At 45.0% G+C, this 20,223-nt stretch overlaps 1 protein-coding gene across 4 annotated transcripts in view; it reads left to right on the top strand.

Annotated features, from left to right (window-relative positions):
* RERE (arginine-glutamic acid dipeptide repeats) overlaps nt 1-20,223 on the top strand; it is a 365,478-nt gene that overhangs the window by 254,030 nt on the left and 91,225 nt on the right. For all 4 annotated transcript variants that reach the window (XM_077250042.1, XM_077250043.1, XM_077250040.1 and 1 more), the window contains exons 4-5: nt 10,935-11,040; nt 12,973-13,069. In XM_077250042.1, the coding sequence (XP_077106157.1) occupies nt 10,935-11,040; nt 12,973-13,069 (203 nt within the window). The remainder of the gene's footprint in view (nt 1-10,934; nt 11,041-12,972; nt 13,070-20,223) is intronic.

The raw sequence follows: 20,223 nt of genomic DNA, 5'->3' as shown, positions 1-20,223 counted from the left end.
TTCTGTACTTGGCATCCCGCCTATGCTCCTTTCTTCTATACGTAGCAATCCCACCTATGCCCCTCTCTTCGATACATGATGATCCCACCTATGCCCCTCTCTTCTATACATGATGATCCCACCTATGCCTCTCTTCTATACATGATGATCCCACCTATGCCCCTCTCTTCTATACATGATGATCTCACCTATGCCCCTCTTTTCTGTACGTGGCTATCCCACTTAAGCCCCTCTTTTCTGTATGTGGCGATCCCACCTATGCTCCTTACTTCTGTACGTGACTATCCCAATTATGCCCCTCTTTTCTGAGTGCCTGTCCCTTGCAGCACTAACAATAGTTTCCTGTTTTTAATATGTTTGATGCCGGGATCACTACTTGTGGCCCCATGGATGTCTCGGTCTTCTGGGGACCTTTATTGATGGCGTTGTCTTTTAACTCCTATTTTATAGGACATTATACAGGAGAGGAGCCTGGGCTGATGACAGAATATTATAGACTCCTATTAGCTACTGTTTTATGCCCCTTTAACATTATGAGGGCTGCAGTTCAGTAGCTCTAATGGAGGGGGGCCGTTCTCCAGTATTGATTGTCTGTGACATTGAGTCCCTGGAGCCTTTTATCATTAGCCGTCATGGCAAGACGCAAGAGCAGGGCCGTGCACTGCAGTGTCCTATGGAGGTCCATGGCGTTGGGTACTGGAAGATGTCACTTTCTTCCAATGAGAAGGAGGCGCAGTCTCCCTGAAGTGTTTTATTGCTCAGTAGCACGTTATAGGAGCTGTGGGAAACACACAGCAATGACTTCAATTCATTCTTGTCATGACACGTATCTCTGTTTGTTCTCTTCTCACTTGCACTCCAGTGGGCGGCTGTAATAAATCACAGCGTTAACTCTTCCCCTGCTGAGAGGATGATTCCGCTGCAGCCTGTGTGGTCGGCCGTGAACAGGTTAACTGTGGTCAGCGTTGCCCTTATCTTTTCATCAGAGGGTTTGATTCCTGAGTTTATATAGCACGGGCACAGACATCTGAGGCTGGCAGTCTTATCGGATCATCTGTCCACGCCGTGCCCTCCCAACCGTGCCAAGCCGACATATAGTGGTGTTTGCAGATGACGTGAGCGTGTCATGTTGTTCCGTGGTTATGTGAGAAATGCAGACCTCCGTAATCTCCGTTCTCTGTTTAGCCCGTGGTACATTCCACTTTTTATTATTTCTTTTTTTGTGCTAGAAAAAGCAAAGGGGCGGAATATTATATCCTCCTTCATTCATCTATAACCTAAAAGGTAAAATCTAGCCATCATGTCATACAGATGTCTCCAGAGGCATTTATTACCCCCTGCCTCTAGGACGTGTGATAAGTAGATGTGGAACTATAGGCATAGGGATAGTCATCTGTAATAACGGGAGAAGGACGGGAACATGTTTTTTTTTGTTTTTTTTTGTTTGATCTGCCCACCTGTTATTTTTGACTCCCTGATGAAGCAGTGAGCGAAACAGCGTTGGAGTGGTGTGTGCAGGGCAGTGGTACTCCTAACTGGTCAGTATTCATAATATATTTCGGCACATTTGGCAGCGCTTTTACTGGGTAATATATAATTATTTGTTTTTTGTTTTTGGCTCACAACTTTTGTGGACACACTGGTTGTTTTGTATGCAATTTATTTTTTATTGCACTATTGCACTTTATTATGAATTGATTTATTTTGCTGCACACAATAGGTGTGTGTGTGTATATATGGATATACACATATTATTCACAAATTTATTTGACTGATTTTTATCACATATTATATTATTAAATTATTATTTGCTGCATTATATATATTTTTATGTTTATTATACTGATCAGTTTGGACTTGCCCTGTCTTGCACATACGGGATTTTTATATATATATTTTTTTTATCTATCCCTAAGTAAACCTCGATTGGAGGAGATACATATTATCTATAGTTGTATGTTTTATATTCTTAATAAATAATATCTGTTGTAGATTATACAATTTTAGTAATAATAAAAATTTCCATACGTTTTGGTGATGTTTTTTGTGATTGCAATTTATTTTTAATAAAAAAATATATTTTATTTAATATAATCTGGTCTGATGGAATTTTTTAAGGGTTCACCTGTTATTTTTACTTTATTTGCGTTCGTTTTTATTTAAGGCTGATTTGGTTACATATTCCGCACAGCAATCCACATAAAGCCTTTATGAAATCCTATTTCTTTTTTGATACAGGAAAGATATAGATCTTGGTACCGTGTTAGCCAGAAGATGGAATAATATTTGGAATTGAGTCCTCAGTGGTTGATACCTTTTAATGGCTAACTGAAAAGATGATAACAAATTGCAAGCTTTCGAGACTACCTTAGGCCTCTTCATCAGGCAAAGACTAATATAACATCTGAAGAATCACATTTATACACAACACAGAACAGAGCTGTCATTATGGGAGAGTGATAAACAGCTGTGTCCATAAATATTGGAACAGTTCATAGATAAGGAGTGAATGTTTTATTGTCCTCTGATTGGGGTCTGGTACTATGTTATGATGCCCCCACAAGGTCTGAGGAGCAAATTCCTTAATTGATGTAAAAAGACATAAATCCATGCGGCACATTCATTCCTGCACGAAGAGTGTCAAAGGTCGTCATAAGTTTATACTCCCAGATTCTCCTGTCTCTCTGAGATTTGAACTTACCTTTCAATACAAGTAATTTCAGGTCCATGGTGCTATGATCAGGCATACAAAAATGTTTGGCCAAAGGTAGATCCATTCTTTTTTCTCTTATTGTGTGGCAGTGAGAATTTATCCTTGTTCTCCGTTTTTGCCCCGTCTCCCCTACATACAGACCCCCAGCTGGACATTTGGTACAAATAATTAGATACACCACATTAGAAGTGATGCAGCTGAAAGGTGAGATCTTGTCGTCCTGATGTGAGTTGGGGATCTTTATCTTGTCCGTGGTCATTATAAATGGACAGGTTTTACATTTTTTCTTGTTGCAAGGAAAGGTTACTGCTGCTGTTGGAGAGGACAAGGAGCTTCTGACAATGATGCTTCTTAGATTTGGGGGCTGCCTAAAACACAGTAGTGGGGGGGGGGGGGGGGTGTCTGGAAAAATGGATTGTAAGCGGGCATTTTTTTGTAGTAAAGGTTGTAATTTCCGTGCAGCTCCCCTTAGCACCTCCAGATTTGGGTTGTAGGTAACTACTAGAGGTACCCGGCTATTTTCTTCTTTAGCTTTGTAATGTAGCAGGTGATTCCTTGATATTCTGGTGGCTCTTGTGATATGGTTTTCAATTGTTCTTGGATGGTAACCCTGATTCAAAAAGGTCTTTCTGAGGCGACCAAGGTGTTCATCCCTATCCATGGGGTTGGAACATATTTCTTTTTTGCTATTCAAAAGGAGTTGATTTTTTTTTTTTTTCAGAGCTCATTTTGGTGGAGTCGGAGGTTTGGCTTACCGACTCCACAGCCCTGCTCTTACTGGTCAGCATCCACGGCTTCCCTTTTGATTGGCAACGTTGTTGTTGCGGCATAACTTGCATGTGACGTCCTCGCTAGCCCGCAGATCGAAAGAGGAGTAACCGCAGGTAAGAGGCGTTCTCCCGCTCACGTGCAGCGATGGAACGGGGACGTACGATTCGTTTCTCGCCACCTTGCGTTCTCATTGAACTGACCGTTTCATGTGTGGTTGTGCTAGATCCCAAACTGCACATCCCAGGGTCAGTCTGTGAATTTCTGCCGCAGATTCTCTAGCAAACACTCGTGAGGTTTTCTGTCCCAAATAAGATGTGTCGACGTGCCCTGATGGATAGAAATCGCTGAACCCCGAGCACATGGACAATTACCCAAGTACATCCTCACCTTCACCGGCTCCCGTGATGGATTGGTGACCTATAAAACGGACATCAGATGTAGAAAATGAAAGCCTGGTAGGGAATAGAGAGAGTAATGAGCGTTTCTCCAGAACAGGCCTGCTCTGCTGTGTGCAGTGGTAGCAAACATTCCCTGCTGGGCACTTGGGTGATCTAATGTCTGGTTATGTCTCTTTTAATAAATGATCCTGTTTGTTGTCGGGCACATGGCGGCTTTTATAGATCACTTGCCTGGACTTTGCTTGACTCAATTACGGGAGGGCGTTCATAAAGCTTGTAACAGAGAAGGGGGGGATAGAGCGGAGAGGTTGTGGACGCCCTGCGCCTTTACAAGCACCTGTGGCAGTGCCAAGCTGTAGATCTGTCACGTTCCCGACCTGTCGGTACATCTCTGCGCCATGTCTCAAATCTCGCCTGTTCTGCTCTGCTAGCTCCTAATGTTTGTCTATACGGATCGCCTCAGTGCTGCCCCCTTGTGTCATAATGCAGTTTTGCTGCTTAAGGCCCTTACCTTTTGTGTGTGGCAACAGTATGTGTACCGATACAGAAGAAGCCATATTGTGCGCTGCGCCATGTCTGTCTTAATGGATCGGCAGTGCTATTTCTGCCTTATCATGGGATTTATTCCAGAGAGAATTAGGATGCTTTATTAAATATCATTCATGAGTGCGGATCCTATATAATGCATAAAAAGTCATTTCCATGGATGAATCCACTTTTGTGTGATCATAATGTAGAAATGCAAAAATGATATGGGATCATCTTGATTTAACCCTCTTTACTTTGGTACAATTCCATATGTAAAAAGGAGTTTATAAAAATCTAAATGGGTTTTTATATATTTGATTTATTTCTAATAAATGTTCTATATTGTGGCTCAAATTGGAGTACACGAGTTTCCTGATTCATTGATGTATAAGGACATAGATTTCGGGGTTTGTACAGTAGTTTGTGTTTTTGATTTGAGAGATTCAGATCATCAATACATTTAATTTGTGTGACAAATGCCCCCCGACAGGATGCCGGCGAATACTGTGCTTGATGGCTGTCCGGCCTGCCTGCAGCTAATAACAATCCTGTACTCCATTTCCTGATATGTCATCACGTATGACAGCTTTTTCCTAGAGGTATATCTATAAGATTCATTACTGGCCGATCTCTTAGGCCGGTGTCGCACAGATATTTCAAAGCTGTCTTCTTACATCTACTGCAATGGATGCGCTGGAAGAGAAGAGTGGATGGCAAACGCTGTGGATCCGCAGCAAAATCCGCAGCGTGTGCACATACCCTTACACTTTACCGGGTTCGGTTCCACAGAATCAGTGCCAAATAGTTTAGGAATAAAATAAACTTTATCTTTAGAAACTAAAATCCCATTTTATTTATTTAGAGAGAGAGATATATATATATATATATATATATATATATATATATATATATATATATATATATATATATATATATATATATATATATATATATATATATATATATATATATACAGCAGTGCCTAAAAGTAGTATTCAACCCCCTGCAGATTTAGCAGGTTTAATAAGATGCAAATAAGTTAGAGCCTTCAAACAAGAGCAGGATTTATTAGCAGATGCATAAATCTTACAAACCAAAAAGTTTTGTTGCTCAGTTAAATTTTTATAAATTTTAAACATAAAAGTGTGGGTCAATTATTATTCAACCCCTAGGTTTAATATTTTGTGGAATAACCTTTGTTTGCAATTACAGCTAATAATCGTCTTTTATAAGACCTGATCAGGCCGGCACAGGTCTCTGGAGTTATCTTGGCCCACTCCTCCATGCAGATCTTCTCCAAGTTATCTAGGTTCTTTGGGTGTCTCATGTGGACTTTAATCTTGAGCTCCTTCCACAAGTTTTCAATTGGGTTAAGGTCAGGAGACTGACTAGGCCACTGCAACACCTTGATTTTTTGCCTCTTGAACCAGGCCTTGGTTTTCTTGGCTGTGTGCTTTGGGTCGTTGTCTTGTTGGAAGATGAAATGACGACCCATCTTAAGATCCTTGATGGAGGAGCGGAGGTTCTTGGCCAAAATCTCCAGGTAGGCCGTGCTACCCATCTTCCCATCTTGTAGGGATGGTATTCTTGGGGTCGTATGCAGTGCCATCCAGTCTCCAAACGTCACGTGTGTGGTTGGCACCAAAGATCTCGATCTTGGTCTCATCAGACCAGAGAACCTTGAACCAGTCAGTCTCAGAGTCCTCCAAGTGATCATGAGCAAACTGTAGACGAGCCTTGACATGACGCTTTGAAAGTAAAGGTACCTTACGGGCTCGTCTGGAACGGAGACCATTGCGGTGGAGTACGTTACTTATGGTATTGACTGAAACCAATGTCCCCACTGCCATGAGATCTTCCCGGAGCTCCTTCCTTGTTGTCCTTGGGTTAGCCTTGACTCTTCGGACAAGCCTGGCCTCGGCACGGGAGGAAACCTTCAAAGGCTGTCCAGGCCGTGGAAGGCGAACAGTAGTTCCATAAGCCTTCCACTTCCGGATGATGCTCCCAACAGTGGAGACAGGTAGGCCCAACTCCTTGGAAAGGGTTTTGTACCCCTTGCCAGCCTTGTGACCCTCCACGATCTTGTCTCTGATGGCCTTGGAATGCTCCTTTGTCTTTCCCATGTTGACCATGTTTGAGTGCTGTTCACAAGTTTGTGGAGGGTCTTAAATAGTCAGAAAAGGCTGGAAAAAGAGATAATTAATCCCAACATGTGAAGCTCATTGTTCTTTGTGCCTGAACTACTTCTTAATACTTTAGAGGAACCAAACAGAATTCTGGTGGGTTGAGGGGTTGAATAATAAATGACCCTCTGAAACAACTTTTCCCAATTTAAAAACAAACAAACAAAGAAATAACATTCTATTTTGCTGCAGTGCATTTCACACTTCCAGGCTGATCTACAGTCCAAATGTCACAATGCCAAGTTAATTCCAAATGTGTAAACCTGCTAAATCTGCAGGGGGTTGAATACTACTTGTAGGCACTGTGTGTGTATGTATATATATATAGATATAGATATAGATAGATATAGATAGATATAGATAGATATAGATAGATATAGATAGATATAGATAGATATAGATAGATATATATATATATATATATGGATGTATGTATGTGTGTGTATATATATATATATATATACTAGCTATTGAACCCGTTCTACGCCCGGGTGGCGAGCATTTATATTGGTATATGGTCTCCATCCTGGTATGTGCTGCTCCCATCTTGCTCTCCCATCCTGTCATGTGCTGCTCCATCCTGCGCCCCCATCCTGTCATGTGCTGCTCCACCGTGTCATGTGCTGCTCCATCCTGCGCCCCCATCCTGTCATGTGCTGCTCCACTGTGTCATGTGCTGCTCCATCCTGCATCCCCATCCTATCACGTGCTGCTCCATCCTGCGCCCCCATCAGTGCGGGCAGCTGTGCGGAGTGCGGGCGGCTGTGCGGAGTGCGGGCGGCTGTGCGGAGTGCGGGCGGCTGTGCGGAGTGCGGGCGGCTGTGCGGAGTGCGGGCGGCTGTGCGGAGTGCGGGCGGCTGTGCGGAGTGCGGGCGGCTGTGCGGAGTGCGGGCGGCTGTGCGGAGTGCGGGCGGCTGTGCGGAGTGCGGGCGGCTGTGCGGAGTGCGGGCGGCTGTGCGGAGTGCGGGCGGCTGTGCGGAGTGCGGGCGGCTGTGCGGAGTGCGGGCGGCTGTGCTGGGTGCGGGCGGCTGTGCTGGGTGCGGGCGGCTGTGCTGGGTGCGGGCGGCTGTGCTGGGTGCGGGCGGCTGTGCTGGGTGCGGGCGGCTGTGCTGGGTGCGGGCGGCTGTGCTGGGTGCGGGCGGCTGTGCTGGGTGCGGGCGGCTGTGCTGGGTGCGGGCGGCTGTGCTGGGTGCGGGCGGCTGTGCTGGGTGCGGGCGGCGTAAGTAACAAATAGCTGTGGCATGAAGTGCCACAGCCTCATGGCACAGCAATTTGTTACTTGCGGTACCTTATTCATTTCCGGCGCCATTTTCTGTGTCCTCCTGGTGCCGGAATCGGCGCCTGCGCAGTCTGCGCTTTCCGGCGCCATTTTCTTGAAGACACACTGCAATGTGTCTTCAAGAAAATGGCGCCGGAAAGCGCGGACTGCGCAGGCGCCGATTCCGGGAGCAGGGGGATATTCATGGCCCGGAATGGCGTCGGTGGAACGGGACAGGTAAGTATACTCACCCTCCGCCTCCTGGCTCGTCCCTGTTTCTCCGTTGGAGATCGCGGTGTGCGTTCAGCGCTTACGCATACCGCGATCTCCTGGGAGCGTCGCTCTGTGGGGTCCAGACTGCGCTGGCGCTTGCGCAGTCTATAGAGGCTTCGGACAGAGTGACGCTCCCAGCGTTATATATATATATATATATATATATATATATATATATATATATATATATATATATATATATATATATATGTATAATTTGTTATTTTTAAAAAAAGATTTTTACCTGGTGTAAGTCCCGCTGTTCTCCAGAATCCGACAATGTTTTTCTTTTGTTCCTGTGACCCTCCATTCCCGACATAAGGACCCCTCTTCCCTGTATGTAAATGTAGTATTTTAGCCAAGGGGGAGTATTTTCCAAGAAAATGGCCCCACAGAGTTTGTGACCACGCCCACTTGGCTAATAAGACTAAATGTGCATACAGGGAAGAAAGGCCATATCTCCGCAACGGAGAGGAGCAGAAACAAAAGAAAAACATCGCCAGATTCTGGGGAAATGAGGGATTTACTCCAGGTTAAAAAAAATCTATATATTACAAGTTTGTGGCAAATGACAAGTTTTCAAATGGAAGAACATTATTGTTAAAATTGGCGTTGTGCGACTTGATGGGCACTTGACAACTTTCTATTTGCTTTTCTCTGTATTTTTAGCCTGTGTGGATAAAATGAAAAGATTTCTGTAAAGGAAATTGTCATCTATTCTTCCCAATGATGGGGGCATCATTTTCAGGAGAGTGCACATTTTGTTCAGGCCTTAGCAACGGTCATTGCTTCCAACCTGGGGGTTAACGAGCTCCGTAACCCACCACTAACCCCCTCTCCTCTGTATGCACATATGTGATCTCTCAGAAATATGCTTTTAAAGGGGTAGTCGCTTTTCTCAGACACCATCACGTGGAGAAAAGATTTTCTAATTTTATCTTGCCATTTTCATGCATTTACATTATTGTATGCAAAATATGGATATGATGCAAGGAAACTAGGCTGGCAGGTATGCAGGAGAAAATCATTAAAGCTTGGACACAGTACTGTATGCGATACCCGGTTGTCAAATTTTCCATGGCACAACAATAAGCACATATAGAAGCCAACAAAAGACCACAAAATGTTGATGGCAGTGGCAATTTCTTCTTGCACTGGCTGCCCGGCTCCTGGGATTTCTCCGTTGTAATGGGGCAATATATTTTGGTAATAGTGATACTACATACAGGTGCTGATGGCCCAGCATCGGCCTCCATGACAGATTGAGGTTTTGTATTTGGCACAATGCTGCCACCAGCTGGCTATTCCCGGCATTGCACATAGCTGTACTTTTTTTTTTTTTTTTTCTTGTTTGAATTCTAAATCGCTCTCCTTTTTCCAGCCCCCTTCTCCATCTTTCACCTCTTGGAAGCCACAACTATGCGTTACGTGGGATTAAATGTTCGTGCAGGCTTACAGCTTGTAAAAGAAGAAGTTAACGTTTGCATAGAAGAAATGAAAATAAACATTGTGTGGTTTGCCTCATGGTGAAAGAATGTTAATTTCCCCTTAGGCCGTTTTAAACTTCCTGCAGTTTTTGGAATATGAGGGGAATACATTGGCTTTTCATTATGACTTTCTCCTGTGTTACAGATTTGCAAATAGTTTTAGACAAAGACTGAACAAAAGGGGTTTGTCTCCGAGCTCTGCGGGCAGCGCCGATGTGTGCCCGGGCCATGTCTTATGGCACAATGAGTCTTTAAACCTTTTCTTCAAGCAGATTTTTTATTGCACCTTGTATCCTATTGTTTGCCTCGAGATCGGGAGCACAGAAGCCTCTGTGGCCACTTACCTCCATCTTCCTCCACACTGAGGCTACTGTTTATCTGTCTTTGACATGGAGGAAAGCTTACATTTTTGGCCTGTTGACCTTATTTTAGGAGTTGGAGAAAAGCGTGTATTTGATCAGAGAAAATTGTTGTGTTATTAATTAGAAAGTATGTCTGGCCATACTCTACAAATGTCTGGTTCCTTCGTGTGGATATTCTTCTGTCTCCGGATCGGCATAGGCTTGCTTTTCATGTTTGCATTTTTTATGGACCATTTGAAGACATTTTAATTGCATTGAGCAGAACATGTTCTGCTTGTTGATGCTCTCATTGATCAGCCTCATCACGACCTCTGTACAAAGGGAATTGCAAATCTCCTTTCATACTGCCGCCTTCAGGGCATTGATTTAGCTGTGCCAGAGCCATCAGCCGGGCATCAAATGCAGGGCAGAAGGGTGTAAAATAAATACAGAAACCTAAAATCCTGTTCTCCAGCAGTTCCATTACCTTATGTGTCTTAAACTGCGCTCTTAGACCAACTCCATACTCCATATAGTGCTAGATTCCGTGTTGTTAGATTATTTTATGTTTTGCGGGTCCATGTATTCCCTGCAGATAGTCCTATTAGCGGTCAGGGTCCTGAGACCCCTGACTGATTTGTTCAAAAGATCGTTTCTCGCGCCCGGCTGGGCTGTCCTCGCGCCCGGCTGGGCTGTCCTCGCGCCCGGCTGGGCTGTCCTCGCGCCCGGCTGGGCTGTCCTCGCGCCCGGCTGGGCTGTCCTCGCGCCCGTCTTCGCTGTCCTCGCGCCCGGCTGCACTTATAGTGCTCAGTAGAAAGCCTATGAATCCGTAAAAAAGGTAAAAAATGCCCCAAACTTTGATTACACTTTAGCTTCGCTCATTGGATTTCCTAGTAGCTTAAAGCTAATTTTAACTTTGAAATCTGATTTCAGACTGGACATTTGACAAAAATGTTTTCTTTCTTTTTTATTCCTGTTCTAGAGTAAACGAGACCATCTCCTTATGAATGTGAAGTGGTACTACCGCCAGTCAGAGGTGCCGGACTCCGTCTACCAGCACTTGGTTCAAGATCGCCACAACGAGAATGGTAAATCCCACGCAATAATTCCTGTACTATAAGACCCCGCACCTTCCATTGTCATCTGCTTATATTGTATTGGCACCACTTTCCTGACCGCTGTCAGAGTTGGTACAAGACAGGATGGTGGTGATGCGTTTACTCCAGATTATCCCGATCAGTGGGCTTTGCTCGGCAGGGCCTGTATATTGTGCATATTCATCTTCTGAGAAACTTTTTTCTGCAACTTGGCTTAGGCCAGTAAGGACTTATCTGGCTCCTCTCAATTCCTCATCGGTGTCAGGCATTGCTGATGTTGCGACCCCCCTATACCTGCCACATGCGTCTTGGCAGGTGTGTGGTAATGTCATCGGCACTGCTTGCCTTCAATGTGGAGATGAGTCTATGGATAACGCCTGTAAAGTGCCCCTCTGTGTGTATAGAAACCCATCCTGCTGGGGTGTACACAGTAATCATTTTAGAGCAGTTTCTGCTGCTAAGTAGCACCGCGGACCCCCACATACCGGTCATATGTGGGCGTCTATATCCAGAGCTGTAGAATTGCATGACATTTACAGTGCCGGCTCCCCAACCAGATGCAGGATCCTAGCAGACGGAGCACGCCGTCCTAGGTCTAAGTGCATAGATAGCACAATCTATGGGTTTGTCATTTACAAGCAGCATCTGCCATACAATGTATTTAGAAGAACGATTATTCGCCTTCCCCCAGTTTTCCATTGAATTGGAGGTTCATTCCAAGTATAGAATGTGGACATTTTTGCAGCATTATCTGTTCCGTTTGCTTCCCTCAACAACAGTGCAAATTACCATTAATTGTTTTCACTCTGCTGGTTTTGTGAAACTGTTCTAATGATTAATTGGTAGTTAATGAAATGTTTTCATGAATATATTTTGTAATTCATAAGTAATAGAACGTGCACAGTTCTATAAAACAGCATAGGAAATAGCGAGAAACCAAAATGTGTATGAGTAACATGTCTGTCTGATCGGTCTACTAGATGTCAGGGCTGTGGAGTCGGTACCCAAACCACCACCTCCCGACTCTGATTCCGACTCCTCAATTTCCCCGACTCCCCGACATCGACTCCACTGCCTCACTACTGAGCATGTACATAAAGCACATCAGTTTTATCTCCAGAACAGACATTTCTAGGGCATTGTATAGCTTTCCAAAATTACTGTATTATGAAAACATTTACACCACATCCTGCACTGAACTACTGAACCTAATTTATTATACATTTTCGTAGTCTGAATCAGTCCATTTTATTCCGACTCCACCAAAACACCACGATCCCAATTCCACAGGCCTGCTAGATGTAATGTAAATTTGTACTATATATATTATAATATATTTAGGTCTGATGCTCTGTGCTGATTATCGGCTCCAATCCCCGGCATTTGAGATAACATGCGCAGTTGCCTCTAGGGTGCACTGCCTCTCCCCACATACTAGGATATCATATAGCACAGTGTAGACCGTATACTGTAAGCTCCCTCTATTTGTGGCTGCAGCTTGCAGGATTGGTATAATTTTTGTTTGCTGAGCGCTCTGTTGGTGCAGGCTCAGGGGCTAAACCCTCTCCTTTGGCAAGAGGTGTCGGCTGAAAATTATTAATTCATTTTCCCAATATCGACCAAGACATCTAAACGATGTTAGATGAACCGACAGAGCTCCTTGTTTCACCAACCATGGGGTGGTGATGGGTTAGTTCTGCAGCTGCGTGCCTAACGTGTAGAGACAGGAGGACTAAATACCGGGCAGTGTTACACAGGCAGGCATTGTACACTGACCATATGATAGAGCGATGCAGTTTTATTATCCAGCATAGTGCCTAGTTATGGATGGAAGAGCCCATCCGTGTCTATTAACCTACCTGTGACTTTTATATTTGTAGGTGTCTGATCTTTTTTTCCCTTCTCTCGCATTGTCCCTCATAGATTCTGGCCGGGAGCTGGTGATCACAGACCCAGTAATACGGAACAGAGAGCTCTTCATCTCTGATTACGTGGACACGTACCATGCAGCTGCCCTCAGGTAAGTGCCGGCTGGTTCTGATGTGCGCCACAACGAGGCTGTAATTGGTCTACACTTATGCCCTTCCAGAAACAAACTACTCGGACTCCATTTTCCTTGAGATATAGGATCTAGATAACTTGGCACAGGCTGAATCTTGGAGAGTGATTGAAAAAAAGCACCTACAAGAAAGCTAGAAAGCGAGCTGGAGAAATACACAATCTTTATTTAGACTGCTGAAAATGAGTAATGAGTAATGTGCAAAAGTTTGTCAGGTGTGGAAGAAATGCTGCAAAGTAAAAACCGAAGTGTTAAAGAAGCGCTCCTCCTCCCATCAATGTTTTTATCCTCCTAATATATTGCAGTCATTATATTATACAGCACTGTGTACTTACAATTGCTCATTTTGCCTTTCTACCCAGCTAATTCTTCTCTTTTCTCTGATCTATGTAGAAGTAGGAAGTGTTTGTCCCTGCAGAAATTATTCCTTTCTTCACCTCCTGACCCAGATGCTCTCTCCTCCCCGTGGCAGGGACTTTTGCAGTGACTCAGGGAAAATTGACCTTCTGTTTTTTCATAGGGCTTAGAAGATTTCAGCAAGTCTATTCTTAACCCCTTCACAACCTTGGACGCAGGGCTGTCTCTGTCCATCTTGGTGGAATTGGAGTTGGAGTCTGTATAAAATCTACCGACTCAGAATCTTCCCAAAATATATAATAAATTGGGTTCAGTGCAGGGTGTGCTTTAAATGTTTTCATAATAATTTGGAAATGTCCTATAAAATGTCCAATAAATATCTGTTCTGTTTCTGATCTAAGGATCAAGGCTTTTAGTGGAGATGAAACTGTGCTGCACTTTATGTACATGCTCAGTAGTGAGGCAGTGCTGTGGAGTCGGAAGTCAGGGACATTTTTTTTTTTTTTGAGGCATCTGAGTCGGTGGTTTGACATATCAGCTCCAAAGCCAAGTTGGACGTATCCATATGTCCAGGTCGCTAGGTACCTACCGACCTTAAATATATGGATAGGTCCATGTGATTCTGTGCGCACACATTGGGTGTCAGCTGATTCAGACAGCTCACACCTGATATTCAGTGGCGGGAGAGATGCCCGCATTGCTCCCGGAGCATTGACCCTCTAAATGCTGCTGATCCAAGCATTTAGCTAGCAGGCAGAGGGAAGGAAGCCCCTCTGCCCTTAGATCAGCGCCCCCGCGACGTCATTGTGGGTGCCCGATTGTTGCCACGGTGACACGACGTGACAACATCCGGGTCACCAGGCACTAGCAAGACAGATCATGCGCAGTGCATGATCTAACTAACTTGCATCTGCAGGGCTGACAGGCTATAAAGTATAGCAATGCTCCTGCATTGCAATGCTTTATAACAGCGATCAGACTACATAAAAAGCCAAAGTCCCATATATATAGCCCACATAGTATATTGTCCAGCCACGTAGTATATTGCCCAACGGCGTAGTATATTGCCCAGCCACGTAGTATATTGCCCAGTGACATAGTATACAGCACAGAGCCACGTAGTATATTGCCCAGCTACATAGTATATTGCCCAGCCACGTATGTCACAGGTTAAAAAATACATATACTCACCTTCCGAGGGCCCCTTGTAGTCCTGTCGCCTGTGTGCGGTGCACGCGGCAGCTTCCGGTCCCAGGGTTGGTATGAGCGCAGGACCTGTGATGACGTTGCGGTCACATGACCGTGACGTCATGGCAGGTCCTTCTCGCAAGACCTGTGATGACGTCGCGGTCACATGACCGTGACGTAATGGCAGGTCCGTCTCGCATACCATCCTTGGCGCCGGAACCTGCCGCTTGCATGGAGCGGTCACCGGAGTGTCGTGAGGAGCGGGAAAGGCGGCGGAAGGTGAGATTTTTTAAATTATTTTTAACATTAGATCTTTTTACTATTGATGCTGCATAGGCAGCATCAATAGTAAAAACTTGGTCACACAGGGTTAATAGCGACGGTAACGTAGTGAGTTACCCGCGGCATAACACGGTCCGTTACCGCTGGCATTAACCCTGTGTGAGCGGTGACTGGAGGGGAGTATGGAGCGGGCGCCGGGCACTGACTACGGGGAGTATGGAGCGGGCGCCGGGCACTGACTGCGGGGAGTATGGAGCGGGCGCTTGGCACTGACTGCGGGGAAGTAGGGAGGGACTAATCGGACTGTGGCCGTCGCTGATTGGTTGCGGCAGCCATGACAGGCAGCTGGCGAGACCAATCAGCGACTTGGATTCCATGACAGACAGAGGCCGCGACCAATGAATATCCGTGACAGACAGACAGACAGAAGTGACCCTTAGACAATCATGTAGTAAATATATATATATATATATATATATATATATATATATATATATATATATATATATATATATATATATATATTATAGGGTCTACTTTCCACAGTGGTGTCGCCTGTGGGATGTTGCCACAGTTTAGGCACATTAGGGGCACTCAAAATGCGACATGGCACCCGCTAATTATTCCAGCAAATTTTGCATTCAAAAAGTCAAATGGTGCTCTTTCCCTTTTGAGCCCTGCCATTCACCCAAACAGTAGTTTTCCCCCACATATGGGGTATCCACATGGTCTGGAGAAATTGCACAACAGATTTTAGGGTCCATTTCCACTTGTTACCCTTGTGGAAAAAAAATTAAAAAAATGGGTCCAAAGTAAAATTTTTGTGGGAAAAAAAAGGTAAATGTTCATTTTTTTCCTTCCATATTACAAAAATTCATGTGAAGCACCTGAAGAGTTAATAACTTCTTGAATGTGATTTTGAGCACCTTGAAGGGTGCAGTCTTTAGAATGGGTTCACTTTTGGGTATTTTCTATCATTTACAACCCTCCGTCACTTCAAATGTAATCTGGCCTAAAAAAAAAATAATATTGTAAATTTTGTTGAAAAAATGAGAAATCTCTGGTCAACTTTTAGGCTGTGTGCACATGTCCAGGATTTCTTGCAGAAATTTCCTGAGCTAAACAGGACATTTTCTGCAAGAAATCCGCATGCGTTTTTTGCACGTTTTTCTCGCGTTTTTACCGCGTTTTTGGTGCGGGTTTTTTTGCGGATTTTTCCGGAGGTTCCCAATGCAATAATATAGTGGGAAATCCGCAAAATTCATGAACATACTGCATTTTTTTTTACAGCGATGCGTTTTTTTCGTGGCAAAAAACGCATCATGTGCACAAAAATTGCAGAATGCATTCTAAATGATGGGATGCATAATGTATGCGTTTTTATAGCGTTTTTATAGCAAACAAACGCGAAAAATCTGCAACATGTGCACACAGCCTTAACCTTTATAACTTTCTAACAAAAAAAAAAATTGTTTAAAAAATTATGCTGATGTAAAGTAGACGTGAGAAATGTCATTTACAAACTACCGGTATTTTGTGTGACATAACTGGTCTGATTTAACCCCTTCCCGACGCATGACGCCACGTAGGCGTCATGAAAGTCGGTGCCAATCCGACCCATGACGCCTATGTGGCGTCATGGAATGATCGCGTCCCTGCAGGCCGGGTGAAAAGGTTAACTCCAATTTCACCCGATCTGCAGGGACAGGGGGAGTGGTACTTCATCCCAGGGGGGGTGGCTTCACCCCCCCGTGGCTACGATCGCTCTGATTGGCTGTTGAAAGTGAAACAGCCAATCAGAGCGATTTGTAATATTTCACTATGAAAACTGGTGAAATATTACAATCCAGCCATGGCCGATGCTGCAATATCATCGGCCATCGCTGGAAACCCTGATCTGTCCCCCCGCCACCGATCTCCTCCCCAGTCCTCCATCCTGTGCTCCGCTCCCCTCCGTCGTCCTGTCCGCTCCCCCGTCCTCCTGTCCGCTCCCCCCGTGCTCGGATCCCACCCCCCCGTGCTCGGAACCCACCCCCCCGTGCTCCGATCACCCCCCCGTGCTCCGATCCCCCCCCCCTCATACTTACCGAGCCACTCGGTGTCTGTCCGTCTCCTCCACGGGCGCCGCCATCTTCCAAAATGGCGGGCGCATGCGCAGTGCGCAGGCAGATTTGTTCCAGCTACATTTTGATCACGGTGATCACAGTGATCAAAATAAAAAAAATAGTAAATGAAACCCCCCCCTTTATCACCCCCATAGGTAGGGACAATAATAAAAAAAATAAAGAAAATAATTTTTTTTTTCCCACTAGGGTTAGGGGTAGGGTTAGGGGTAGGGTTAGAACTAGGGTTAGAACTAGAGTTAGGGTTAGAATTAGGCTATGTGCACACGGTGCGGATTTGGCTGCGGATCCGCAGCGGATTGGCCGCTGCGGATTCGTAGCAGTGTTCCATCAGGTTTACAGTACCATGTAAACCTATGGAAAACCAAATCCGCTGTGCCCATGGTGCGGAAAATACAGCGCGGAAATGCTGCGTTGTATTTTCCGCAGCATGTCAATTCTTTGTGCGGATTTCGCAGCGTTTTACACCTGTTCCTCAATAGTAATCCGCAGGTGAAATCCGCATAAAAAACACTGGAAATAAGCGTGAAATCCGCAGGTAAAACGCAGTGCCTTTTACCTGCGGATTTTTCAAAAATGGTGCGGAGAAATCTCACACGAATCCGCAACGTGGGCACATAGCCTTAGGGTTGGAATTAGAGTTAGGGTTGGAATTAGGGCTACGGTTGGAAATAAGGTTAAGAATAGGCTTGTGGTTAGGGTTGGGGATAGGGTTGGGATTAGGGTTAGGGTTGTGGTTAGGGGTGTGTTGGGGTTAGGGTTGTGATTAGGGTTATGGCTAGAGTTGGGATTAGGGTTTGGGGTGTGTTGGGGTTAGTGCTGGAGTTAGAATTGAGGGGTTTCCACTGTTTAGGCACATCAGGGGTCTCCAAACGCAACATGGCGCCACCATTGATTCCAGCCAATCTTGCGTTCAAAAAGTCAAATGGTGCTCCCTCCCTTCCGAGCCCTGACGTGCGCCCAAACAGTGGTTTACCCCCACATATGGGGTACCAGCATACTCAGGACAAACTGGGCAACAATTATTGGGGTCCAATTTCTCCTGTTACCCTTGCGAAAATAAAAAATTGCTTGCTAAAACATAATTTTAGAGGAATGAAAAATTATTTTTTATTTCCACGGCTCTGCGTTATAAACTTCTGTGAAGCACTTGGGGGTTCAAAGTGCTCACCACACATCTAGATAAGTTCCTTGGGGGGGTCTAGTTTCCAAAATGGGGTCACTTGTGGCGGGTTTCTACTGTTTAGGCACATCAGGGGCTCTGCAAATGGAATGTGACGCCCGCGGACCACTCCATCAAAGTCTGCATTTCAAAACGTCACTACTTCCCTTCCGAGCCCCGACTTGTGCCCAAACAGTGGTTTACCCCCACGTATGGGGTATCCGTGTACTCAGGACAAACTGGGGTCCAATTTCTCCTGTTACCCTTGGGAAAATAAAAAAATTGCTTGCTAAGGCTACGTTCACATTTGCGTTTTGCGCCGCATGCGTTTTTTTTTCATTGATTTTGGACGCAGCAAAAATGCAACTTGCTGCGTCCTCTGCGCCCCGGACGCGGGCGCCGCAGGGACGCATGCGGCGCAAAACGCAATTGTGACGCATGTCCATGCGCCCCCATGTTAAATATAGGGGCGCATGACGCATGCGGCGACGCTGCGGCGCCGACCGCAAATGTGAACGTAGAGTAAAACATAATTTTTGAGGAAAGAAAAATGATCAGCGTACTCAGGAGAAACTGGACAACAACTCTTGTGGTGAAATTTCTCCTGTTACCCTTGGGAAAATTAAAAAATTCTGGGCTAAAAAAATATTTTTGAGGAAAGAAAACACATTTATTATTTTCGCGGCTCTGCGTAATAAACTTCTGTGAAGCACTTTGGGGGTTCAAAGTGCTCACCACACATCTAGATAAGTTCCTTGGGAGGTCTAGTTTCCAAAATGGGGTCACTTGTGGGGAGTTTCTACTGTTTAGGCATATCAGGGGCTCTGCAAACGCAACGTGACGCCCGCAGAGCATTCCATCAAAGTCTGCATTTCAAAACGTCACTACTTCCCTTCCGAACCCCGACGTGTGCCCAAACAGTGGTTTACCTCCACATATGGGGATCAGCATACTCAGGAGAAACTGGACAACAACTTTTGGGGTCCAATTTCTCCTGTTACCCTTGGGAAAATAAAAAAATTGTGGGCTAAAAAATCATTTTTGAGAAAAGAAAAATTATTTTTTATTTTCATGGCTCTGCGTTATAAACTTCTGTGAAGCACTTGGGGGTTCAAAGTGCTCACCACACATCTAGATTAGTTCCTTGGGAGGTCTAGTTTCCAAAATGGGGTCACTTGTGGGGGAGCTCCAATGTTTAGGCACACAGGGGCTCTCCAAACACGACATGGTGTCCGCTAATGATTGGAGCTAATTTTCCATTCAAAAAGCCAAATGGCGTGCCTTAACTTCCGAGCCCTGCCGTGCGCCCAAACATTGGTTTACCCCCACATATGGGGTATCATCGTACTCAGGACAAACTGGACAACAACATTTGGGGTCCAATTTCTCCTGTTACCCTTGGGAAAATAAAAAATTCCGGGCTAAAAATAATTTTTGAGGAAAGAAAATGTTTTTTTTTTTTCACGGCTCTGCGTTATAAACTTCTGTGAAGCATCTGGGGGTTTAAAGTGCTCACTATGCATCTAGATAAGTTCCTTGGGGGGTCTAGGTTCCAAAATGGGGTCACTTGTAGGGGAGCTCCAATGTTTAGGCACACAGGGGCTCTCCAAACGCGACATGGTGTCCGCTAACGATTGGAGCTAATTTTCCATTCAAAAAGTCAAATGGCGCGTCTTCCCTTCCGAGCCTTGCCGTGCACCCAAACAGTGGTTTACCCCCACATATGAGGTATCGGCGTACTTGGGAGAAATTGCCCAACAAATTTTAGGATCCATTTTATCCTGTTGCCCATGTGAAAATGAAAAAATTGAGGCTAAAAGAAATCTTGTGTGAAAAAAAGTACTTTTTCATTTTTACGGATCAATTTGTGAAGCACCTGGGGGTTTAAACTGCTCACTATGCTTCTAGGTAAGTTCCTTGGGGGGGTCTAGTTTCCAAAATGGGGTCACTTGTGGGGGAGCTCCAATGTTTAGGCACACGGGGGCTCTCCAAACGCGACATGG

This window comes from Ranitomeya variabilis, chromosome 4, assembly GCF_051348905.1.
Source record: "Ranitomeya variabilis isolate aRanVar5 chromosome 4, aRanVar5.hap1, whole genome shotgun sequence".
NCBI classification, from domain to species: Eukaryota; Metazoa; Chordata; class Amphibia; order Anura; family Dendrobatidae; genus Ranitomeya; species Ranitomeya variabilis.
Note: the sequence above shows the minus strand (reverse complement) of the source record. Positions and strands in the feature narration are given on the sequence as shown.